Consider the following 25,647-nt stretch of genomic DNA (forward strand, 5'->3'; position numbering starts at 1 on the left):
AGCCGAAGTAGACACTTCCGCTTTGCTCATCTCCTGAACACTCAGCAGAGACGTACCAGAGCAAGTCTTTCTCTGACACTGACCTCTTGATAAGCTTTTGCCAACTCACAGTCTGGTTACTGTACCGCTGGGCGGATGCTACCCCAAGCTGTGAATATGCACAGCGTGAAAAGAAGAGCAGCTGGCCACAGCAGATGATAGATATCTACCTTTCTTCATGTCAAGGAGCTGCCATCAGCTCCTGGCAGAAATAAAACTCAGAGGAGCAGCTGAGAGGAACTGGCCATCCAGTGGCAGCGAGAAAATGCCCATGTCCACAGTGGGAATGAGGCCATGTTTTCCCTCCCTCCATCCATCCTCGACAGGGTGCCTTACAACCCCATGGAGGGGAACAGAGCCCGGCAGCAAATGCGTGAAGCTGGCAGGCAGCCGCAGACAGGTCTGCTCTGTGAACAGCCACAGCGCATCCCCTTCATCCACATGGGGCCAGGACACACCTTCAGATTTCATCCGAAAAACAACAGCCCCCAGCACCGCGCTGGGACAGGGATTCCCAGACCAACCGCTCTCCCAGATGCCTTAAAGGCCTGTCCTTGACCTTCAAGAAGCACTTTTGCCTTAGGATCCACCCTGCAGAGCTGCAAAGATAAGGGAAACAGACACTATAACAGCTTTAAATACACCAGGAGATCTTCTGATCGGTGGTGTGTGGAAATGGGGGACAGAAGCAGAAGTTTCCAGGGGTCCTGCGATGCGAACATGTGCCCATCCACAAGTCATCCCTGTGGTAAGCAGCCAGTCAGGGATGCAAAGCGGTTACAAACCTGCCTCTCCCTGCCGCAGTCGGCTCCGTCGCCCCCCCTTCATCCCTGCAGGGTTATTATAATTCCTCCCATTAGCAGAAGATGAACAGGTAAAACCATCCGTCTACAGAGCGAGCACCCGGTGGTCATCATACAAGCCGCCAAAAAAAAAAAAAAAATCACCTCAATTACTCCATAGCACCAGAAACTCCCAGACATCCTCCCGCTCCCTCAGACCCTTTGAAATGTAAAGCCATACCATCTGTGTCATTTAATTTGGAGCTCAGCCTCAGACCAGCAGAGCCTCACTGAGCTTTAGGAGGAACGCAGCCATGCAAAACGTAGATGTGCAAAATCCAGATGTCAGTGGCCTGGAAGACAAGCACACCCCAAGCCCCACCAGTGACTTCATTTTGTGGCCCCAGTGCCTCCGTTTTGCCGTCCCAGCTCCAGAGGAGGCTGGCTGCCAGTCCCTCCCCCCTCCGTGCTGGCTCAGGACTCCCAGCTCTCTTGGAGGGGCTGGCAGCCAGCACCCCTCGGATGCTGCCTGGGTGCAAGCTGGAGCGGAGCTCAGGCTCCCTGCTGCTCTCACAATCCTGAAAGGCACCAAAAGCCTTCCTCAGATCTATATTTTGAACCCTCCTAAGAGGTGAGTTTTGGAGAAAGCAGATATGGCAGCTGTGGGAATCTGCACCTGTCCCAAAAGCTGTACGTAGGCTCTGCTCCAAGTCAGCACAGAAACCCCTTTCTAGTTTCTCTCTGCTACCCAGAAGGAGAGGTGGCTCTCCATCATCATCTCCCCTCTTAGGCAGGTTTCTTCTCCTCCTCCGTGCTGGAGGCACATCCTTTTTCACATTACAGCCCCCGACCTCCTACCAGCCCTGGCAGGGCAGAGGCACCCTACCTAAGGGAGAACATCCAGCAGAAATGCATCTGCTCAAGCCAGGCATGAGCCTCCACCTCCTCACGCTCACCACAGCTTCGAGGAGCCCAGGAAAGGCAAACGTTGGGTGCGTTGGGGACAAAGAAATGGGATGCTGCCTTAGCACACACAGAGGCGCTGGTCCATCAAGCGCTGACCCACTCTCGAGGTAACAGGTACCTTCGGTCTCTTACCAACGCCAGACACCACAGAAGAGAAGCTGAGAGAAGTCAGCTCACAGGTGACAAAGGAGAAGCACTGACTCATCCCTGAGCCAGTCCCCAGGGAGCTGCTGCCTCCTCTGCCTGCTGTGGTCTAACAGCAGGGGAATGAACCCCCGCTGTCCCTTTTCTCGCTCCTGTGCAATCGGGTGAAGAGGAGAGGTGCCTGCTGGCCACAAAGGCGAAGAGGTTCACCACAGCTTGCCACTTGCCCGGGATTGAGCAGGGGAAGCAGCACAGGAAGCCTGGACATCCCCAGCAGGCTGCAGATCTCCATCAGCTGCCTCGGGCTGCTTCTAACCTGGAGTCATCCCTGTCAGCTCTGCACACGGGTGCTGGAGTTACAGACTGCCAACATATCTATTAAAGGCTTCAATTTTCCCCAGTTTGGCTGAAGTAGAGAGGCTGGAATAAGCTGCCACATGCTGGAAAAGAAACAGGACAAAAGGAGTCCCGGAGCTGAGGGATCCCAGGCACTCTCCAAAAGCCTGCAAGCCAAGAATTAAGCACAGCTTGACCTTCCTCTTTCAAGGAGCTCACAGACCAGGCTGCAAGCTGTTCCAGAGCCCTGCAATGGCAGAGGCAGCTGGAGACCACAAAGATGAAGCCAGTCCTGGCAAATCCAGAGGAGTTCAAGAGGGCCAGGATTTGGCAGCGTGATTTTCCACAGCCTGTCGGGACAACTTAAGTCCAGCACCAAGTGTTTGCTCCTCAAAGCAGGATGGGACATATTGGTTGTACGTACGTCTGCACCAAACCATTGCACCTCTCCGTACCCTGTTGTGAGTCCCTACAGGTGTGGGCAGAGTGACGGCCACCAGGCAACAGCAGAAACAGAGGAAGAGCACAGACTGAGCCCGTGAAAGCCTCCCCAAGATGAGAGTAGCTCCATGGTCACAAGGACTGGCAGCTCAGGACACCTCCAGCCTGCTGCCTCTGCCCGAGGCCACCAGCACGCGGCAGCATCAACTCCAACAGCATCCAAAGGGCAGCAGCTGCTGCAGGCAGGCAGCGATGACAGGGTCAGATAGATAGATAGATACACATAGCCCTGTCAAAAGAAGAGACCCTAAGGGACTTTCAGTGTGACCCTCTGGTTCAGAGCAAACAGCTGGGCTCAGCCGCCTTGCCATCGGTGCCACAGACACCAACGCAGCCCCAAAGCCAGCGCCCCGTCTGCAGCACGTAAGCTCTTGGCACAGGAAGGAGCGAGAACCAATTTTGTTCTTTCATCCCTGTGATCTGATCACCACCCAACCTCGCGACTCATCCATCCATATTTTGACTTGATGCGGAAGAGAAGTGTTTTCTTTCTCCTGCTCTCCCCAAAGCGAGGCCTTTCCTACATTTAACTAGCATTGAAAAAAGTGCAAGTTAGTCATAGCACAATGGTCCCTTTTCTGGAGGTAAAAATGCCACTGCTTTCAAATGCATTATCTCCCTGCTCCACAGGTTTCAAAGTGGGAGCTTCACATGCAGGGAAACTGGGCCAACAGCGTTTGCTGGAAAAGAGCAGTATTTCTAAGAAGCTGTTTCGCATTTGATCGGGTTCATTTTGCTGTTTCTCCAGCCTGGCACAGCTGGCAAGGTCTGGCTCGGAGGGCTACGGGGAAGAACCAGCCCAGAAAAAAATCATTAGGAACCTGCTAAAATAATTGCAGAGAGGGAAATCAATTTCATCCTCAAATTAATTGACTAGCTGGTAAGGAGGGAAGACCCCAAGGTTTGGGACTGTGTTGCTGCTTGAGAGCACCGGATCCATTTCCAACGCCTGACAAAGAAAACCTTTTGAGCCGACTGCATCCTCTGGGATTCTCTATAAATACATCCGTGGAGAGCACACGTACAGACTGAGTCGATAAAGAGATCTGACAGAAAAGCACTGTAGTATTTTACTCTCCCTCCTTGCCCAAGGCAAACCATTTCGGTTCTTTCTCTTCCTTGGACAGCCATACGAAATATCCCCAGCTTCCTCTGTGATCATTAATGCTCGCTGCAAAGGCGAAGGTGGGAGCAAACCTTTGTGTCTGAGCAGATTCATCTCTGTGACAATTTTGCAAGGCTGGGTAAGTTGTTACGAGGCTGCGAGCCCCAGCTTTCCAAATTGGTGGCCAGGAGAACAAGGTGGCTTCTTCGCTCCCTCCTGGGATGAATTCCATCCCAGCAGGACCACTGGCTGGCAGGCAGCATCGGGCCACCAGGGATGCCCGCATGGTTTAGCATGCATGGGAAGGCAGGCACTTGAAGTTTGCTCTCCTTTGGAAATGCTCCTGGAAAAGGAGCTGGGATGGCAGTAGGATCAAAATGCTGTATTGTCACAGGAAAGCACCTGCGGTGGCAGAGACCCAGGGCTGAGCCACCAGCTGGAACAACCTCCCCAGGGCTGCGGTGGAGTCCCCATTGCTGGAGGCTTTCAAGATGCAATTAGGTGCTAGATAACCTCATCCAGGCTCCCTTTCCCATGAAAGGCTGGACCAGAAGATCTTTCAAGGTCCCTTCCAACCTAGGCTGTTCCCATTCTTTGATCAATTAGAACTGGGGAGGCCATGGTGGCCAGGAGCCTGTGTCCCACGCCAGCCACTTCCTTGCAACCAGGAGTCCTCTGCCTGCTGCTGGGGCAGACACTCGCATGGAGCCAACACAAAGTTGGGGGAAAACTGGGTGATTTCACACGTGAAACAAGCTGCAGAGCCAGGGAAGGAGCCTTTGTAACTACCGAAGCTCAAAACTGGCCAGAAAACCTCTTTTCTGCTCAAAGCAGCGATGCCGCCAGAGCTGCGGTTTTACACCCGCTCCCATGTAGCCGAACAGCAGAGACGAAACAGGAGCCATGCTTCCAAGAGGCAAAGGCACTCCCGAGCACGAGGCAGCAGAGCAGCAGGTACAGCACCGGCACACACACCGGCATGCCTGGCACAAATCGGCCCAAACGGCTCCATCAGGGCAGCGCCCAGCTCTGGACATGAAGCACGGCCAGCGTTAAGTCACTGCTCGCCTGCAAGGAGCAGGGAAAAACTGACAGCAGCTGAGTAGTGGCCTGGGGCTGCCAAATTCCTCTGGAGAAGCGGGAAAGCAGGGATGCCTGCTGCGAGTGGCAGGAGACGTGACGCAGAGCCCCGGATCCCCATATGTTCCATTAGCGGCACAGGAGGAGCACGTCTCCCTGCAGACACCGGTTAAACAGACCTGCTCTGCCACACCATCCAACCCCGAGCTGGGTCCAAGGGTCCCTACAGCATTAAATGACATTGCCCACCAAAAACCCCTTCCACCTGGCTCTGCTCCCCAGCCTGACCTCCTGGGCATCCTGCCCTCCCCTGCCTGCTCCCCCCCACAGTGCTGAAGGCGAGGTCACTTGCAGGACTGAAACTTCTTCGGAGGGTTCTGTCACTTAAAATATTTAATAAATAAAAGTCGCTGCGAACGCACCAACTGATGTGATGTGACATGCAGCTGGGGGTTGCCAACCAGCAGGGAGCGGGTGGCCTCGCTGGAGAGGGACCACTGAAAACCAGCTGTCAGTGCAGGTCAGCAGGAGACAAACGTGCCTGTGAAGGCACCAAGCCCATGTAGGGACACCTCGGGGTCCCTCTCCAGCTCCTGCAGTTGCATGTCACTACCCAGAGAGGTTCGGGGTGGAGCATTGCAGTGCCCACCCCTTGCCTGCTCCTCCTGCCCAGACCAAGATCAAGAGCTTCATGAGCTCCTGGCCGAGAGCACACACCAGCCAAGGGTGTCCTCCAACACTGCTGGCCAAGCTACTCCGGCACTCATCCTCAACATCAAGCAGGCTGGTGGGGAACCAGGGGTGGGTAAGGAGAGACTTGTAGCTTGCTGGGACGCCCATCCTTAAACTGTTTTCCCCAAAAACAAGATAAGGCCAAAATCTCATCTATTGACATCAAAAAAAAACCCCAAAAATCACCTCTTTCTGTTTCTGATGCCAGTAAGTGTGTTAAAGTCAAGGTGAGAGGAGGGAGAATGATGGAATGTACACACAACACCACACACCCCAACGCCCACCAGCCCTGAGTCAACCAGAAACACTTGCCCAAAGCCATCTCTGATACTGCCCTCTCCTGCTCTCCCTTCTTCTTTTCCTGTGGCCATGAGCAGTGGCAGAAGACCTCAGCAGCACATGACAGGTTGGAAGAGACATCCCCCATGCCTCCTTTGGGAGAGCAGACTGCAAACACCCAACACACCCCCAAGCCCCATGGGGTTCCTAAAGGAGAAGAAAGACTCAATCCACTATGTAGCACTCATGGATATGAGTGACAGACAATGAAGACAACACCGTTGAGGGCTTCCTTGGTCATAGGATAAACCAAGCCAGAGCAGCATTTGAGTTGTGTTTTGTTTCTAAGAGGGGAATATAAGTAGGATGGGACTTGTTTCTTCGCCCTCATTTCCAAACCCTGCTGCTGGATGGCTATCACCAGTGGGATGGTTTGTCATCAATTCCCCACCTTGAGTGAGGCCATAATGCTGAGGTCAAAAAAACGACAAAAGCAAGAAAAATCCAGAAAGGTAAAAACTCTCACCCTTCAGCAGGAGTCTATCTGCACCACCCACCCTGAGCATCCACACCTCCCCAGGGTTTCCCACCATCAGCCACCTCCCCACCCCAACCAAGTACCACCCACTGGAGATGTTACTGGTCTGTGGCTACACCCACACCGGAGGTATCCAAGGGACAACCACTGCCCCTAGGTACACAACCAGCGGGCACCGGGTGGTAGCGAGGTCCATCTGCAGTGCATAAGCCACACGTGACCCGACCTACAGCCTGGCTTGGTACCCGTGCAGACACATGCAATGGCTCCCAAAACACTTCCCCCAGAGTCCATATCCTTACGCCAAGCCCCTGCCAGCCCAGGGCCCAGCAGCCTGTCATGCTGTCAGCTCTAGTCTCGTCTCTGCCATCAATATAAATTAGCACGTCAAATACTCTATGACTCTCAAGGGCTTTTTCTGCCCACCCCCCTCCCCCCCCCCCCGCCCGTTTTTATTTGATGCACGAGGATCTCTTAACAGCAACACCAGACAACCTCCTGCCTTCCTGGGAACTCTACAGACCTATATTCAAGTGCATGTGGGCTTAAACTGAAGGTCATCCCACCTAGCCAGGCAGCTGAGGCACCACCTCTCTCCCCGGCACCCCAAACCTCTCTCAAGGCATCCACAAACAGATCCCCATTGTCACCTTGGGGCACAGGAAATGGGAAGGAGGAGGATGGAGAGTCCCCTCTCCCAGAAAGCCACAAGCATATTCTGCGCGGTGACCCACTGATGCAAGGAGGGAAGAGATCATCTGCATGAGTCCTTCCAGACCCACATGATGAGACACTGAGGGCAGCAAAGTCCCCAGTTGGTGGTGATAAGTTCTGGGTAAAGGTATCCTGCTCCTTATCCTCCCTGGGAAGATGGACATCCTTGGGCAGTGGTCTTCAGCCTGTGGTCCCCAGAGCTCACAGAAGACCAAAGGAGTTCAGGAAGACAAGCAAAGCTACGGTTGAGGAACAGCACCAGCAGAGAGGGCTGGGCATCTACAGTACTTCCTAGACCCCCAGAGGAAAACCTCAGGCCGGAGATGCTGCTGTGATCCAGTCTCACGCACACACGCAGATTGCAGCCTGGACCGCTCACACACAACAAGCTGGTATTTAAAAAGGCTTCATTCACAGACCCCAAAATAAACACAACTAAATCAGCCAGGAGAAAGAATTTAAGTGGAAAAACATCCCAATAATTGAGCCCTCTTTGCAAGTGTTTTACCAGCTGCCAACCCCAGACCCCTGACACAGCCAAGCAAAAAGATCGCTCCACGGTTTCACCTTTAAATCACAAAGTGGGATGGGAACACAGTTCGACACACCGTCATTTATAACAACTCTGAGAAAAGCGATGTCAACAGACCCAAGCAAAGCCAGCGGCCACGGCAGTGCAGTGAGGGGAGCACGATGGAAAGACGAGGTGTGGCCATACTCAGAAGGGCGCTGGGCAGCGAGGCTTAGCTGCCCCAAAGGACCACGTGGAGGTTCCCAATTCCCCATAGATAGAAAGCGGTTCACATTAAGAAGCCGTTCAGGCCCACTGGGTAGCAGAGGAGAGTTTGAAGGATGGCACAGATCCCGGACACATCAGCTGGGGGAAACCTCGGTGGCACCAAGGAGAAAGGAGTGTTCAGCGAGTATTTCTGCGATGGATTTAGGACAAAGCCAGACAACACAGGCAGAGGACGCGGGTGAAATGTTTGCTCTTCCATGGGAAGATATAAGAGACACGGCTCACCGGTCCAGATAACGTACATTTAATACATGCTGAAGTCCCAGGTGACAAGCCGTCTGCCTGTCAAAGGGTGATCTCTGGCCAGCTGGAGATGCTAGGAAGTCCCAGGAGAGACAGCAGCCTGTACCTGCCAGTATTGAAAATGGGAAATAGCTGACTTGGGCAAGCACAGGCTGGTCAGGCAAAGACTGAGCCACAGCAAAATAAATGGATGGCTGCAACCGGACCAGATCACCAGGAAGCAAAGGAGACTGGCATAATTAATGCCAACCAACACATGCTTACAGCTGTCAGATCCTGTTGTCAAATGTGATTTATTTTTACGGGGATCGCAGGCTTGACTGATAAATAAACCAGTGCTCATGTCACTCATTCGAGCAGAGGGAAGACATAGGACTTGGTACCATTTCCCATTTTTAATCAAGAAACTACAACTCCAAAGGACAGTGGCACATGTCTGAAGTCACTGTTAGCTGGCTCAGAACAAACCCATGATGGGGGGGTCCGTGGCAGGGGACAAAATCTCCCCCACAGGTCTGTGCACCACAGCAATAAGACCATTGCTGAAATAAAGCATCCATTTGTGCTACTGACAAGTCAAAGAACTTTCTAAGATGAAAACAGGTCCAAAAAAGGATCTCGGAATTAAGATTGGAAAATCCAGAAAATACTGGAAAATATGCCAGTGGAAGACTTTACAAGCTCTGTATATTTAGTTTATCAAAGAGAGAGGCAAGAGGTGACTGCATCCTAAACTGCCATAGCTGAGAAGCGGAGCACAGCTCTCTCTAAGCCAGCGGCCTAAGGAATAACATGTTTCGCTGGCTGTAAACAGGAGCAAACCATGTCCTTCTAGCACCTTACAGAGCACTCTGCCAAGCACCCTGCCTCAGCTTCCCATAGATGGAGGGCCAAGGTGCAGACGACCGTGGCATCCTGTGCCAAGCAGGAGACAACCTGATAGCTTCCCAAATCCTTCCTGGCATCACAGAGCCCATGCCGGCCACTGCTGCTTGAGATGTGCACTGCAAAGCAGTGATTCACAAGCCCATGGAGGAACATTGTAGTACAGAGCCATGGGAAAGGAAAAGAATAGGTTTTTTGGTGAAATTTGGAGGTCCAAGACCAGGCTGGATAGGGCTTTGAGCAACCTGGTCTAGTCGGAGGTGTCCCTGCCCATGGCAGGGGGTTGGAACTAGATGGTCTTTAAGGTCCCTTCCAACGTGAACCATTCTATGATTCTAGGATGCCTTTTCAAGACCAGATAAAGAGACTAAACCCCAGCTTGTCCAAGTTTGGAGCCAGTCAGCTCATGCTCTGGTTCAGGGCAGGATACAAGGCAGCCAGGATGATGCTGGCATCGCTCTCCTCCTTTGTCCTTCCACTTCCACATCCTCCTCGGCTGGAGAGAACATAAAACTGACCCAAAACCCCACGGAAAGAGGCCAGGTTGAGCCAGTCACTTCTAGGGCTGCAGTGGGAGACACTTGCCAGCTCTGTCTCAGAGGCAATTAGCCACCCCTCTGGCTGCCAGAGGAGACCCGGGTTTGGGAGATCCAAGCCCACCTGCCTGGCAGTGTCCGCTAAATGCCAGCGCGGATGCAGAGAAATGCAGGCACACACAGCCTGCCGTGGAGAGCTCATTACACCCAAGCCAGAATAAAAACTCCTTGAAATGGATGGAGGTTACAAGGGAATAACCCGCTCCCAGAGCTGTCAGAAAGGGTCTCCACCAGGGAAGAGCTTTGCAGGAGCTCTCCTTTGCATCCAGGAGTTGGGACTGATGGGTCTGACCGGCAGCTCTGGCGTGGGGCAGGAGTGTACGCCCTGGGAAAGTGGGGCATACCTGCCTGGCAGCTGGGAGAGGCATCGGCAGGAGCAATTAGGGAAGAAATGCTTTCTAGGGACACTAAATAACCCCAGTCTATGCCTTAAATAACCCATGCTCGGAGCAGCGAGCCAGCAGGCTCTCCTGGGCATCTCCAAAGGCAATTCTAGCCAGCAAGTTGCTGCTGCCACCAGCCTGCCATCCCAGGGGAAGGATGTCCTCTTACCTACCATGGACGGCTGCATCCATTTCCCCACAGTTCCTGAAAGAGTCATGGAAACGCCAGCTCCTGAGCCCCATGAGAGCCAGGGAAGTGAGGAGGCACGCTGCAAGGTCAGCCTGACCACAGCGCCTCCTGCTCCATGCCAGTCCATCTCCCTTCCGTCTCTAACACAAAGAGATTCCGCCATCCTATTTATTTTTTTAATTATTGTTATCAATTTTATTTTTACTCTTCTGAAGCAGCATCAGGCTGGGACACACAAAGCCCAGGCTGCTGAAAGCCAGCACCACTGCACCCGCACTGCTCGGGAAACCCGAGCCATGGACATCCCCAGTAACTTCAGCACAGCACCAGCGAGTCCAGAGGGAGCCACTCTCCTGCTCCACGTCCACCAGCCTTTGGTCTCAGGGGCCCAACATCCCCAGCAGTTAACCTCAGGGGATGCTGCAGGAAGGACCCTAGAGGGCCACCCTCCAGCTCTGCCCCAGACTTCCCCACCACATCTCGCTGTCCTGCTCCCTCAACCGGTCCCCAGACCCTCAGCTTCTTTACCGCACACATCTCCTCCAGTCCCCTTCTCTTCCCATTCCCCTCCCCTATTCTTCAGCGTCTCTAAAGCCTTCTCCACCCTCACTCCCCACCTTCCACCCCTCTCCCTGCCTCCTCCACCTCCCTCTCCATCCCCTGCTCTCCCACACCTCCTTCCTATGACTAGGCGGCCATGCCATCCTCCCTCCACTTCAGATAATGCCCTCTCTCCACGGGAGCCGTTGTTTCATCTCTACTGCTGAGCCCCCTTTCATGGCTCCTGGCTTTTGCCATCCCACCCGCTTCCTCCCTGCTGCCGCCTGGATGGGAGGGCAGCGGGGAACCTGCACGTTTGATGGGCCTGACCCCCAGCTCTCATTAACAGCACTCTTCTCAAGGCAGGCACAGCGTGAAATAAATAAATAAAGCAAATCTCTGTTTCACTGCTGTCTCGGGTTGCTTAAGGGAGCCGGGTGCCGGGGGTGGGATGAAGGATGCTATTTGGAGAAGCTGTCTCCATGGCAACCCCCATTCCCACCACCAACGGGCACAGGTCACCTGTTTCCATGAAAGTTTCCCCCCCCTCCCGCCCCATCCCTCCACCCCAGGAAGTGTCAGCCCAGCCCCAGGGCGGTCCAGCCCAAGGGAGAAGCGTCAGGGATGCTGCTGGCATGGCTACAAACAGCCTCCAAAGTCCCCCACACCACGTCAGAGAGAGCCAGGGCATCCCCACTGTGCAGTGTGCGGGGACCAGCAGCACCCACCGCCCCTGCCCCATGCCAGCCAGGCAACCCATCGCCTCCCTGCCTGCATCCCCACGGTCAGTCTAACACAGGCAGAGGGGCCATGCTCTGCTGCGGGACTTGGGGACGGACGCAGGCACGCACCCTGACACACATGCTGTTGTTCCCTCCCTCCGCACGCATCCCTGGGTGCTGCATTTCCATGCGATTTCAGTTATTTATTTTAATTTGAAATCGTCCGCTCCCATTAAATGCTGCCAGGTGCTCCCAGAACAACCCGTGGTTCCCATTTTAGCTCTAACAACTCCTGTCTCTCATGCGACAGATGCACTTGCCGGGACCTTTCCCCAAGTAAGGCAGCGTCAGCCCCACGTCGCTGAGCGCTGCCGCAGCCAACCTGATGCTCCCACCCACGCCAGCCCCCTCCCCGCAAGCCCACACGTCCGCTGCAGGGCTGGCAGCAGTGCCCGGTACCCCCCGCACCAAAACAGCTGGAAGAGCTCCAGGAAGAGACATAGAGAGGATGGAGCGAGAAGATGAGAACGAGGAAATGGTTCTGCTCTCCACCAGCTCCCCAGCACGGGGAAGGGACGAGCAGCAACAGTCTCACCCACTGCTGGTGTTAATGCATCTTCTGCTGGTACCAGCCCGCACGTGCCTAAGGCCAGGGCGGACAAGCGGGTCAGCAGAGAGCCCCCACCTGACGTTCTGGGGTTGGTACGCAGGCAGCCACCCTGCGGCACAGCGCAGGCTGGAGGGATTCACACGGTTCACCCACAGGGCTGGGAGTTTTGCCAGGAAAAGCAAGTTTATAAATAGTGCATTTCAACACGAACAAACAAAAGCAGCAGAACTCGACAGTCAGATAAGCCAGGGGCTGAGCGCTGGGCCCTCCCCAGCATCCTCCCCCTCCAGGAGGGACCATCCCTTCCCTCCATCGCCTGGCTGGCCAGGACCACCCTTGCTCTCTGGAAAGCCTGCATCTGGAGGTGTGTGTCAGATGTGCTGCTTGGGAACACCCTTGCCACAGCTGGTCTGGCAGCCAGAGCAAGGCAGCAGAGCCGGCTTCAAAAAGACCAGAAACAGAGGGGATGGCCACCTGCTCCGCTCAGGGGCAAGGGCGAACACAGCCAACAGCAGCCATCTGCCCAGCCAGGGCCAAGGGCCACAAATTTCAATGTATTGCTTGAAAGTCTTCATAAGCCCATGGGCCAGAAGAAAGTTTCTAACTTCTCCTCCCACTCCTGTGGAAGACAGCTGCCCCGCGGGTGAGGCTGCCACTTGAAACAGAAGTTTCATGGCACGATGCGTTACACCGAAGGGGCACATACCTGCCAGATCCTAACAACAAGCAAGATGCTCAAGGGGAAAACCAACTTTTATCTTTGCGTTAAAGAGAAAAGCAGCAAGTTGTCAGATGAGAACTTGCTTCTCGTAAGCACAAAACAGCAAAGACACCCCTGCGCCTTCAGAGCGAATGGGAGGACATCCCTGCTGGGGAACTACCTGCCAGATTGCAAAAGGAGCAGATCTTGATGGCAGTGCCCAAGGGAAGAGATCAAGAGATGACATGTCGGAGCAGCCCCATCAGCTGTCAGCAAGAGAAGCCTCTGACAGTCCACCAAACACGTGCAATGCTCTTCATGCCACACTTTCTTACCTTGATGTAGGTGTCAAGGGCTGGGTGGACACGGTTAACTGCTAGATGGATGGACAACGGTGTAGTGAATGGGAAGGTGGCCATAACCACATGGCTGGGAGCAGGGAAGGAGAAGATCTTGAAGCCATACTTCTGGAACCGCTTGATCTGCTCTTCTGATGGCTTTGCATCTCCCTCGCTCAGGATTCGGCCTATGGCAAAGCGGCACTTCTCCGGAGCCACCTGATTGAGGGAGACAGACAGCATCAGAAGAGAGAGGTTTAAGACCTGCCAAAATCTCAACCTGCTGAGCATGGAGGCAGGAGACCACCAAGAACCAGGGTAAATGCTATGGCCCAGCACGATCAGGCACACCAAACCATCTGCCCTAACCAAGACTGATCCAGGCCCACACTGTCCCCCCAGCCTAAGCTCACAGCCCAGTGTGGAAGGTACTGCTCCCCTCCTTGGGGAGCAGAGGGACTTGCAGCAGAGAAGAACTAAACCCCACTGGGCTGCTCACCCAAACCCACCCCGCGTGACAGCCACTGCAGAAAGTGTCTCTCCTGACCCCGCCATGAGAGATCCAACTGTTGAGACATCATCGTCGCCATCCCCATCTGCAGGACATCCCTGCGACTCCAAAGTGGAGCTAAAAAGAGATGCAACCACAACCTGCCAGCTTGCCTCCGTCCCAGCCCCAGGGAGATCACCCTGCAGGGGCACCTGCCCCCAGCAGTCATCCGGACATGCAGCCCACCAGCATGGGCCACCAGCACTAAGTCAGAAAGAAATCCAGAGGCTGCCAGGTCTCACCTAAGCAGGCATGCTCAGTCTGGCACAGTTTTAGGAGTGGGGAAACTGAGGCACATAAAACTTGCATGCAGTCACCAAGCTCTCTGTAGCAACACAAAGAGAAACACACCTCCTTGCATCCTGGGCCCCAACAACATGCAAAACATAAAACATGCTCTCCTTCCAGATCTGGGGATGCCTCCCATTAAGACAGGATACTGTGGGGCTCCCAGCCCAGCAAGGGGGGTGCTCAAGGCTCTGCTCCCGGTACAGTGACGGCCCACAGGACTCTGGCATCTCCACACCAAAGTTGACCCAGGCCACAGTTTCATTTCTGGTTTTTAACAAAATCCCACCACTCGAGTTCATGTTTGCCCATGGCACGAGGCAGGAACATAGCAGGGGACAGGAGAGCCCAGCAACTCCCGCCAATACCACCTAAGGGCATGATGTGCCTTCCTACCGCTGAGATCGGAGCCCAGCTCCCTCCTTTGTCCCCAGCAGAGCTGCTGTCCTTTGCACCCCCAAAGAGATGCTGGAAGGAGCCAGCAGGCAGAGACAAGGCTCCTGCCCCCAGGGCACACTGGCCTAAGAAAGGAGCCCAGGGGGCAGAGGAGGCACCAAGTAAGGGGGCATCATCCAAGTGCTCGTGCTTCCCTGCCACTTGCTGTCAAGCCTGCTGGATAGTGAGACAATGCGGCAGCCAGCACCCAAGAGCGGCAGACGCACAAGTCTGGCCACCTTCTGCCACCCTCTTCTGGTGAGGGCTGAAGAACCAAAGTCTCCAAACACCCACCACACAAGGCAGCAAAACTCACCAGGACCAGTCAGGATGCCCGACCGCAGCAGCAAGACAGACAGACACGCTGCAAGCACTGGCATCACAAAGCTCTCGTGGGGATGACGGGAGGCAGAGAGGGTGCACACAAGGCCAGTGTGTTACCACTTCCCATCCCCACGTGCCCCCCAAGGATTCCCCCAAGGGGATCTCCACTCTGCTGTCCCCAATCTCATCCCTGACTCTGCCTGTGCTCACCAACGCCTTCTCCTGCAGCATAACTACCCACATCGCACTGCTTGTCCTCCCTTTCTCTTAAACACCCTTTAATGCTGCACGGCAGGACCATCCTGGAGGGGAAACACAAGCAGATGTAAATAGGAAGGAAGAAAACAGGGTGTCAGAAGCAGCAGCAGCCATCAGGCTGGGGAGCGACGTGCCTGACGGCTCGCTCTTGCCCTCCTGTGCTGCAAGAGGGAGCTGCAGACAGGGCTGGGCCGAGCATCGCTGCTTTGAGGATGGGAAGGAGAAGCAGATCCACCCCAAAGACAGCAAGAGGCAGCAGTAAAAGGCATCCAAGGGGAAAGGTCCAGATGAAGCAAAGAGATAAGGGAAATCTAGATAAAATTCCTTTAAACACGCCATCTCCACTTGCATCCTGAGCAAAGACAGCCCACCCCCAGCCCCAGAGCAATCAACAGAGCGGGCAGCATCACTGGGGCCAGGCGCGTTTGCTGCCTCCCTTCTCCTTTTAACTTTCGTTTTCATAGCACGCAGCCCCGCAGCCACTTTCTCAAGGGCAGCAGCAAGGCAGATTTGCTTCTTCCCCTGCCTGGCAAAGCCTGTCTCAAGGGAGGGAAGGAAACAATCTGGTTAAAACCAGCCTTTTCCCTAACAAATTCATCCTTTTGGGGTGGCCTCTGCTCCCTCAGGCACCCCAACAGAGAAGTTCTAGAAACAATTAGTTAACCTATTCATCTACAGCTTTGCCTATGGGAGCAAAACCCATTCCTGCATTCAGAAAGCGTTTTCGCCTCATCCATCCAACGCTTGGGCACAGGCCGGTGTCTGAGCACACGAACATGTGCACTGCAGGCGAAAGGCCCTAGCACGTGCCTACAGCTGAATATGAGCAGAAGCGCTTGGCTGGAGCTGAGCACAAACACGTCTGCCACATCCAGTCCTTGCTGACAAGTTATTTTTGTTCCTGGCAGAGGTGGGAGAAGGAGGGAGAAGTCCTCTGGGCTGCTAAATATTAAATAAAAAGGAAAAAGAAAAAAAAAGTGCAAATTAATATTAATCTTGTCCATTAAAACACATAAAACATTGCTGGCAGCGGCTTGGCAGCACTCAGGGAGCATCCTTGTGCGAATGCCGGAGAGCCAGGAGCCAGCAGGGAGCCCGGGGATGCCAGTGACAGTGGCCACCCTGAGGCGTGGTGTGACCCCGAGGCAGCCCACAGGCTCCAGGCCACAGGGCCCCCCCAGCCCCACTCCGGGCCGAGAGCCAGCACACAGCCACTGCTCCCCAACTCTGGCATTCCCGTCCTCTCTCCTCACAAGAGCCTCCTTTGCCCAAGAGTCCACCAGCACAGCAAATGCTGCACTGACACCTGCAGGTCATCAACCCCTTCCTGCCACAGCCCCGTGGGCACCAAACCCCCCAGGAGCCGGTGGCCGAGAGCCAGGCTCCAGGCAACTGTCTGGCCAGAGCCCACCGGCACTCAGCCAGGGACACCACAGGACACAGCGGTCAGCGAGCACGTTCTGCTGCCTGATGACAAAAGGTCTATTTTCGGTGACAAGTCAACATTTGTGGTAGGTGGCCAGCTCTGGGCGGACCAGCCTCTGCCAGAGGATGCTTCACTGAGGTCAGGAGAGCACTGAGAATGAGGAGGAAGAGGAGGAGGTCATCTCCTCCTCCCAGGGGAAAGGCAGCCTGGGTGACCAATCCCACCTCACTGGACCTCCAGGAATGAGAAGCCAGCAGTGCACCCCATCTCCTGTTCCGTGCCACCATGGCTACAGCAGGTACAAGCACACAGGGGCATCCCAAAGGACGTCGGGGTGTTCAGTGCCTGAGCCAGCACACCAGGCACGAGCATTGCAGCTGCCCACCAAGCGATCTACACAAAACTGGCCCCTTCTTTACCTGCTCAGAGGCAAGGCAGCCCTCTGCCCAAGGACATCCTCACTCCCAGCACCCTACCTGGCCTGGCCTGCCTGTCAGTGACACGCAGATCAACCAATTCAGGAGCCACAGATCAGCCTGGAGAAGGTCCCACCAGCACTCCAGCTCCTCTGGTAGAACCCAGGTCTGATGGCATGCTCAGGGGTGTCAGGCGAGAGGAGGCTCCTGCTGCCGTACGGAGCCCCAGGCACCACAGCTACATCCTGCACGGCCCTGCTGTGCCCCAGCCACTACTGTGCCTATGGAGGCAGGAGGCTAGGGTTGATGTCACCTGCCCAATGTCATGAGCAAAGACAGCCCTTCCAGAGAAGGGCAAGGTCTGCAGGGCTGCCTGCCAAGCCTTTGAGGGCAGGTTAGGTTCCCGTCACAACAGCCAACTGCATGGCCTCCAGAGCTTGGGATGGCTGGACACAGAGATGCATTATAGGCTTCGTTGGTCCCCGAGAGCTTCCAGCACCCTCCAGGCTCACTCCACACATATGCAGCACCCAGAGCCCTCGCTGTGCCCATCCTAGAGCACCACCTGTCCAGCAGGCTCCAAGAGGGAGGCAAATCCCCAGCATCACCACCAGGATCTCCCAGCCTGACGCACAGACTTGGGGCCACACACCCTCCATAACATCTAGAGACCCACATGAATTCACTACCATCCTTCGCGAGGGACCCACCATGAATTGTAGCTCCCCACAGTATCCTGCCCTGTGCAAGGAGCTCCTCTCGCACACCAGCTGAAGGCACCCACACCCCACACCAGATCAGTGGCCAGTCCATGGGCAAGCAAGTACAGACCCCTCAGCAGCGGTGGAGGGAAGAGGGTCTCCAGATCCAGGAGCATGCTGTAGTCCAGACTGGGCACCAGCTAGGCCACCAGGCAGAGGTCCCAGAGCGCCTTGACCACAACAGACCAAGAGCTGCCTCCACCAGATGAGCCCTGAATCCAGAGAAACCTCCCCCAGTCACTGACACCAAGACGGGCCTCCTTGGCCACCAGGTGCCATTCAGCCATGCTGGCAGAGAAGGTCTTCCCCTCATGAGAGGTCCAACTGCAAAAGGAGAAACAGATGGCTTCCAAAACCCTGGATGGCTACCGGAGACACAGAAACACATTCTGCAGCTCCACTGCCTGCTCCAACTGCAGGGTAAGGGCAGAGACACAACAACTGCAGGGAAGAGGAGAAAAGAGACAGGACCAGAAAGAGGAGGCAGCTTCATCCTGCATGGACACCCCAACTTTCCAGGGTCACATAGGAGCCGCTCCTTCCCAGCCTCGCCTGGTGCTGCCAGGGAAACCACTCCCTGTGCCTGCCATGGCAGGAGTCACAAATATCCTTATCAGGATCTGTGGGCCCCAGCAGTAAAAGCTTTCACTAGTCCGTGCTTTGGCAAACAGACAGGCAAGGCACAGCGCCCAAGCAGAAGGTCTGCAGGGCAACCACAGGCATGCCCACATGACATCCCTGGAGCAGGGCAGCACCAAGCACGGACGCTGAGCCCTTCTGACAGCACCAGCTGCCCAGCTCTGCCCCCAGAGACACTGAGGGAAGACGCAGTAAAACCAGGGCTCTCAATTCCAGAGGAGGACCTCGACACGAGGACAAGGACACAAATTAGTGGCCAATTCCCCCAACACTTATCCTCACCCCATGGCTCCCATCCCTCACCCACTCCAAACACAACACTTTTTGTGGACAAAAGTCTTCAAGCACATCTAGCGGAACCCTGCCTCTGTCTGGCTCATCATGGAGAGGACACGTCCTCCCCGCCACCCTCCTTCCCAGGCCAGGAAGAGGCACTGCAGGGAGGCTCTTCTCTGTCTCCCATGATCCAGAAGCAAAAACTGGAAGGTAAAGATAAGTCAGCTTGTCACAGGATAAAAAGACACAAAGTGTTTGAGTGCACCAGGCTCTGCTGAGCACAGTCAACTTAGTGTTTTCTCGCCTCTGATACCTTCCTGCCACAGCGCTTCAAGGAGCCGCTCAGCACTACGTTTTCATGTACGAGTTCCCTCTAAGCTGGTCCAACCCTTGGGAACACCATTGTGCAAGCAACGATGCTAGTACATGGCCCATGAGGGTTCCTAAAGCAGGGCCAGTCTCCCCCAGAGCAGAAGCCCTGGGCGAATGCTATCAGCCCAAGCACCGTGCCCCACGCCAGCCCCCAGCACACATGCCCAAGCACACACAGAGCACTTCAGGCCACCCCGCCATCCCTCCCCCCCACAGCATTCCTTCACAGTCACACTAGCTACTGCAGAATTACCGGGTAGCCAGGCTGTCTGCCGCGGACAAATGCCCACATGCCATCATCCGGAGACCCCAGTGCCACCGAGCATCAGCAGCCAGGCTCCTCACCCCCCAGCAAGTTCTGGTGCACTTTTGCCTGCTCCTTGTCCTGGACTGTACCCGCTGGAGTACTCAGCTCTGGCTGGCAGCCATCAGGCAGTGCACTTTCTGCTCACCCCTCAGCCTGAAGAGCATCATGGAGTAACTGTTTCATCAGACAGGAGCCCTCAGCATGCACCACCTGAGGTTTCAGTAAGAACTCTCAGGGGATGCAAGGACTACAGGGAAGCTCCAAAATACATGAGAGCACTAGAAACAAGAGAAGGAGTATGGATGAGGACATAGGAAGCTGAAGAGACCATCTGCTTTGAAACACAAAGGTGCAAGTCCAGAAGGAGCCTCAGCTGCACTTCCTGCAGCCAGGAGATCTGCCAAGGAATGCCTCACCTTGGGGTCATAGACGTTGGCCTCTGCTCCATAACCAGATCCATTTTCCTGCTAATAACTTGTTCAGCAGGAGCTATCAGAAGATAGCAAGATTCACTCAGCCAATGCCCTCCAGGATTATCCAAAAAACCATCTGCTTTCAGCCGCCTTTCCCCACAGAGCATCCTCTGTAGATCTGGGAAAACTTGTGAACCTCAGTGCACATCTACAGAGGATGAGCTTCAAGTGCCTGAAATAGAGTCAGGAAGCATCCCGAGCCGGGAAAACGGTGCTAACCACAACAGCTTGCCAGCCCCACCGGGCACACCTTACCGTGTGAGGGTTGTCGTAGTAGACGCCGATGGAGCAGAGCTTTGAAGAGATGCTGCAGCCGTCCGTGAAGAGCTGCCCAGATTCCCCATACGGGCCTACCCTGAACTTGTAGGCCAGCGTGATGCTGCCGAGAGGCGGGGAGCCAGCACTCACAACCACCTCCGTGAAGAGCCCCGAGTAGACAACGAAACCGAAGACAGTCAGCAGCAGCAGCACGACCAGCGCCGCAATCAGCCCAAGGAGCACCCAGTCAGACATGATGGACACTTGGTGCTCCAGGTTTCCTGATGGACTAGTGGCGAGAGGAGAGAAGAAAAAGGAGGGGAGTTAAGCTAGCACTTGGATAAGCAATTGCTCTCTAAAGCTATTTATTTGCAGCTAAAGACACCCCCTTCCAACTCCTCTTATGTGTGAAGCTCAAAGACAGTGGAAATCCCCTAGAAACCTCCTGTATATTAGTCCCATGTTGCATCAGCCTGTTCCAATTGGTCACCAGGTACAAATTATACTGCTTCAGCACCTCTTGGGAATGAGGTGGTTAGGAGGGAGGATGGAGAGGCATCATCCCCATCTCCCCAGAACCAGCCACACTGTTCACGTTCAGCCCCGCATCCAGGAGAGACTGAAAACTACCTCAGGAGCCTGCATCACTCAACAAATCAACAGATAGACAGCACTGGGCTAAGGATCAGGGGACCGTAATAAAATAATTTATCATTTCTAGATACCAGACCCAACATGGTGACCAGGGCATCCCCTTTGTCAAAAAGTCTAGAAGCCCAGGCCTTTAATGACCCAAACAAGGACCACGCTGGTTCAGAGCTGAGCCCTGCATCCAGATCCAAGTACCCAGAGAGGCTCAGGGGAAGCTGAAGATGCTAGAAAAAGCATCCCCAACACACTTAGGTGGAACAAATTACTGGTATTCCTTTTAGATGGCTTTTTTTAACCTAAATGAGTTCTTATAACCCCAACCAAGGCTTCCTGTTTTGTTTGCTGCCTTTTCTCTCTCGCGCTGACTGTGGGACCCAGCAGCCTGGCGAACGCCTCCTGCTTGTTTTCACCCACCAAGTGCAACCGCTCTGGGGAGTCGCAACCCAACCCAGCGCAGGAGAGTTGTTTGTGTTTTATTCTCCCTTGAAACACAGCTCTGATCACAAGGATTGGCTGCGATGCTGCCCTGGGACTTTGACCGGAGCTAGGTTTGAAAGCGAAGATTGAAGTAAACAACTCACTTTTACCTCCGTGTTATAAACACACTTTGTCCAAAAAAAAGTTGCTCACAGCAGCTGCTGCTCGCTCAGCTTTATGGCAAGAGAAAAAGCCACATCCTGGTAGGAACTGCAGGCAGCTCCGCTCGACCCCGTCGAGGAGCGGTTTAGCCAGACCAAGCCCTGTAGAGCCGTCACCGCTCCTGGCACCACCAGGCTGGGGACTGGATCGCGCCATGGCCCTACTCACCTGAAAAACCAGCTCAGCCCAGAAACGGTTCACGACATCTGCCCCACAGGGGTGTGGGATCCGCCGCGCTGCAGCAGGAAAAAATAAATATCATTGCTTCCTTTCAAACTCACGAGGTCAAAAGCAAAACAGAGTGACGGCAGAGCACCAGAAAGGCGCCCCGTCGGCTCTGACCTGCTCCCCAGAGGAGGGGTGTCCCGAGGAACACCTTCTCCCACAGGACCCCGCAGGCTGAGATTTCTTCCCAAAACTCTGCGGGTGAATGCACGGGCACTGAGAAACATGGAAATTGGGACAGAATGGTGAAGGAGGGCGACGTCCTGCAGCTGCCTCTGCTGGCGCATCCCACCCTGGGCTCACCCGGGACACTCAAGCCGCAGCGGGTGCTGCTCCCAGGGGACCTCGCAGCCGAGCGCTCCCGGACCCATAGCCTGGCTGGAGCTATACATCCATCGCGACTCCCAGCAGCGCCTCACCTCCTCCCTATAGCCAACACAGATTTATTACTTCAAATCACGGTTTTGGCGATTCTCCCTGAGCTGCCAACAGCCAACCCGAGGGCCCTGGAGATGGCCAGCCCCAGGGGAGAAGAGGGTATTTTGGGCTATTCTTCCCGGTTCCCGTGGCTCGTTTCCTGCCGGTAGCAGGCACGGGCCCTTTCCCACCTGCCCTCCTCACGGGCAGCAGGAGCAGAGCTCGCCCGGCCCCTGCCCAGCCCGGAGGCCGTTTCACTCCGGTGCCCGTGCGGAGGGGAGGGTTTGACCCGAGCGGCCCCAAGTGCCGGCAGCGGGAGGCACCCGGCCCTGCCTGCCCGGACCCGCGGCTCCCGGCCCTGCCTGGCGGCGAGCGGCGCCCTCACCACCAGCGCAGCCACCGGCTGCAACTCCCGCCGCCGGAGCGGGGAGGGACCCGCCGAGCCGCCGCCGGGCCCGGCCGGCGCCCACCGGCTCCAAGCAGGCCGCGGCCTGGGGCGGGGGGGACCGGAACGGAGCGGTGCTGGTCTGCCCGGCCCCGACACCGCCCCCCACGCAGAGACGCCCCCCCGCCCCGGTAACGGCCGGAGGGATCGCGGCGGGTCCCTACACTCCTCACCCGGGGCTCGCCGGTGACGGCCGGGCCGGAGCAATCCCGGCGCCTCGCTGGCCCCGCCCCGCCGGGACCGCCCCGCCGCCGGCAGCGGCGGCTGCGCGCGGACACCGGGGCGGGGCGGGGCGGGGCGGGGCAGCGGGCGGGGCGGGGCGCTGGGCCCTGCCACTGGCGGAGAGGGGAAAGGGGCGGGGCCTCCGGCGGGGGGGCGGGGCTGGCCCTGCTGGGACTGCGGGAGCGCCCTGGGGGGGGTTGAGCGCGCCCCCTGGCGGGCGGCAGTAGGGCACACCCCCGCCGAGCGGGGTCCGAGGCGCTCCCTGTCGGTGCGGCGGGGCCCGGCCAGGCCCCGCTCCCGGCCGCCCCCCGGCCCTTCCCAGGACACCCACGGTCCGGGAGCCCCTCACTGCGCGGGGCAGGAGGACTGTGGGTGCAGGGCCTGCAGGCCCGCAGCCCATCTTGCCCCCGAGGCCCAGCGGCAAGACCAGCTCTCCCCTCACGTACAGCTGGACGTGAACGGTAAACGACGACGATATGTACTCCAGCTTCTCCTGTGCCAGGGCTGCGGCAGTGCGGCACGCGTCCCTGCTGGATGAGCTGCCCCAGGCTTTGGGCTCCGTAACAGCCGGAGCCGCCGGTCAATGGTCTCGGTCCCTCAGGCGCTGGATACGCAGGTGCTGCAGCGCTGGAGGAGGCACCGGCCACACGTCATGGCCCTGACCACAGGCCTGGCCGGTCGGGGCAGTGGGCAGAGCTGCTCTTCAGCGTCAGGGCCCTTCGCACCAAACCCGGAGAGGGTTTTGAGCTCGCAGGTTCCCACAGGAACGTCGCAGGGGCTGTGGCAGCCTGGCAGAAACAGCGTGGCCTCTGCCCATGTTCGGGCTTTCCCACTGCCCAGCTGGAGGGAAAACCAGCCGAGAGCTCAGCGGGCACGGATGGCACCAGCCAACAAGGGGGAGCACCAGGAGAGATAAGAAAGAGTTAGGTGTTTGTTTCATTCAAGGGTTTTGGGGCTTGGGCCAGATGTTCTCGGCTCGTTTGTCCCTCCCTCAGCCTGGTGCAGGTGTGGGGCACTCCGCAGCAGCGGCCAGGAGGCTCACCGCTTTCCTTTCCATCAGCTGGGCTTTATCACCCAGAGGGCAACCACATTAACTAGTTGCTGAAGACCAACAAAACTTCAGCCAGACCAGGAGCTCGTCAGGAGCACCACCATCTTGCACGCCTCTCCCCACCCCAAGCTCTGATGTGCTCGGACAACTGTTACGAGGCAGCTTCACAGCCTGCTCCCACTTCGGGACACCCTCGGGAGCATGCCCCGTCCTGCAGCTCCCACACAGAGGATGCAGCACCACAGAGCACCAGTGCTCAGCCCTCAGCCTTTGCTGCTTCTCAGACAACTCCTCAGGCCCCCATTTCTTTCCAAGGAGTGGCACCAAGCACAGTACCCAAGAGGAGCAAGCAGCCTTCCCACCTCCTGCTCCTCCTTCAAGAGAGACAGGCTAGAAGGACTGAGACATAATTTCCTCCTTTTCTTCCCCCCGTATAAAAGCAATCTTCACACCTCCCTCTACACCAAGCTTTCTCCAGCCTCTTCAGCCCTCTTAGCAGGGAAAGTTTGCTGGTACACCCAAAAACCCACCACCTCCAATAACCGAGCCACCTCCAGACACAGCGACAAGAAGCAGCGGAGTTTGCTGCCGTCTCTCCTGCTGTGGTTTCACATCCGTTTCCCACATATGTCCCAACCCCCTTTGTCGGGGCTGTTTGCACCGGCAGTTCTAGGCACTGCTTTTCACCCATGTGAAGCCAAAGACCTCATTTATGAACAGTAGTTTGAAATACTGTAATACTTGCCTTTCTCCAGCAGCTTCCTTTCTCCAGCACCTTCCTAGTGAGGATCTCAAGCCTTTCTGTAAACCGCAATTAGTTAAACCTTAGAGGCCCTCCTTCTATTTGCTGTTACAGCTCTTTTGCAGCTGGAAGAAAATATTTCAGCTTGGTTACGTGTCTCATCTGGAGCTGTGCTGTGAATCACTGGCAGGAAGAGGAACAGAACTCAAAAGCTCTTTAACTGCCAGCTCTGGCCATCAGATGCTTCTCTTTCCTCCAGCCTTGCAGTTATTTAACTCGGCACACATCTAATACTTAACACAAACCTTTTCCCATTACAACAGCAAACGCTAAAATTCAGGTCTCATTTAACAGCTTCATACCTTTGCTCAAACTACCTCGAGGCGGAAGGATGTAAAACATGAGCTCTCTGGTGGGCTCCCAAGTTGTCCTCACCTGCTCAGCACTGCTCAGCCACACCGCACACCCACCGCTGGCCTCTGACGGTGCCAGCCGGACGGGCCAGCTCTCCAGCAGGGGTCCTGGGTGGCCAATATGGTGGACACTTGGTCCCAGCAGACTTGTTCGGGCGGTGCTGGGCCGCACGCGTCTCTGATGGTGTATGCAGATCAGCCCATTCTCATTTAATTCTCTCCCAGCGGCAGACAGCAACGGAGGTGGGCTGTGAGCAGGAGCAGATGTGGGCAGGCTGGCCTTGCACGGTCCCACCTGTCCGGCTCCCCGCAACAGTTCCAAACACTTCCTCTGGAGACATGGGGGTGAGTAGAAGGTTCCCAATACACTTTTATTTAGAACTAGCGTGTACCTGTCTTTTCTTGTGTGTGCACTGACTTCAGTCTCTGGTGAGTTTTATTACTTTAGGGGGAACCATCTCATTATTATGGCTTTTATTTTGCTGTGATAAATTAAAAAAAAAAAATTGTGTTCTTACAAATCATTCTCCATTCCCCTTTTCTATACTTATTCCATTTTGACTTCATATTTTAAAAGAGGAATGCACAGAATTAGACAGATTACTCCAGGTATTTTGCTAGGCCCTTTGTCTTAATCCTGACTTCTGTCATGGGAAATTTCCATGGATACTACAAGGAAACTTTCATGAAGTTATGGAAGAAAAACTTTTGTAGGTCATAGCTTATGAGCTCTTCCTTTTGCTATCAAAGCACTGATCAGCAGATTAGAATTCTGCACCTCTGATTAACAGCTATTTAGCGAGATACTGAGGTGGTTTTTATTTAACAAATTGTGAT

The 25,647-nt window shown here is 55.6% G+C and overlaps 1 protein-coding gene across 3 annotated transcripts in view; it reads right to left on the reverse strand.

The window, feature by feature from the left end:
* TEX264 (testis expressed 264, ER-phagy receptor) overlaps positions 1 to 22,656 on the reverse strand; it is a 43,334-nt gene extending 20,678 nt beyond the window's left edge. The window contains exons 1-5 of one of the 3 annotated variants that reach the window (XM_074602640.1): positions 22,556 to 22,638; positions 21,824 to 21,946; positions 21,464 to 21,531; positions 20,003 to 20,294; positions 13,220 to 13,441 (exon numbers count right to left, since the gene is read on the reverse strand). In XM_074602640.1, coding sequence (XP_074458741.1) covers positions 13,220 to 13,441; positions 20,003 to 20,260 — 480 coding nt within the window. In that variant the 5' untranslated portion in view covers positions 20,261 to 20,294; positions 21,464 to 21,531; positions 21,824 to 21,946; positions 22,556 to 22,638. Of the gene's footprint in view, positions 1 to 13,219; positions 13,442 to 20,002; positions 20,295 to 21,463; positions 21,532 to 21,637; positions 21,947 to 22,555 lie in introns of all 3 variants that reach the window. The other 2 variants (XM_074602639.1, XM_074602638.1) reach the window with 2 other exon arrangements.
* Between the last annotated feature and the right edge of the window lie 2,991 nt (positions 22,657 to 25,647).

This window comes from Larus michahellis, chromosome 10 (assembly GCF_964199755.1).
Source record: "Larus michahellis chromosome 10, bLarMic1.1, whole genome shotgun sequence".
Classification (NCBI taxonomy): domain Eukaryota; kingdom Metazoa; phylum Chordata; class Aves; order Charadriiformes; family Laridae; genus Larus; species Larus michahellis.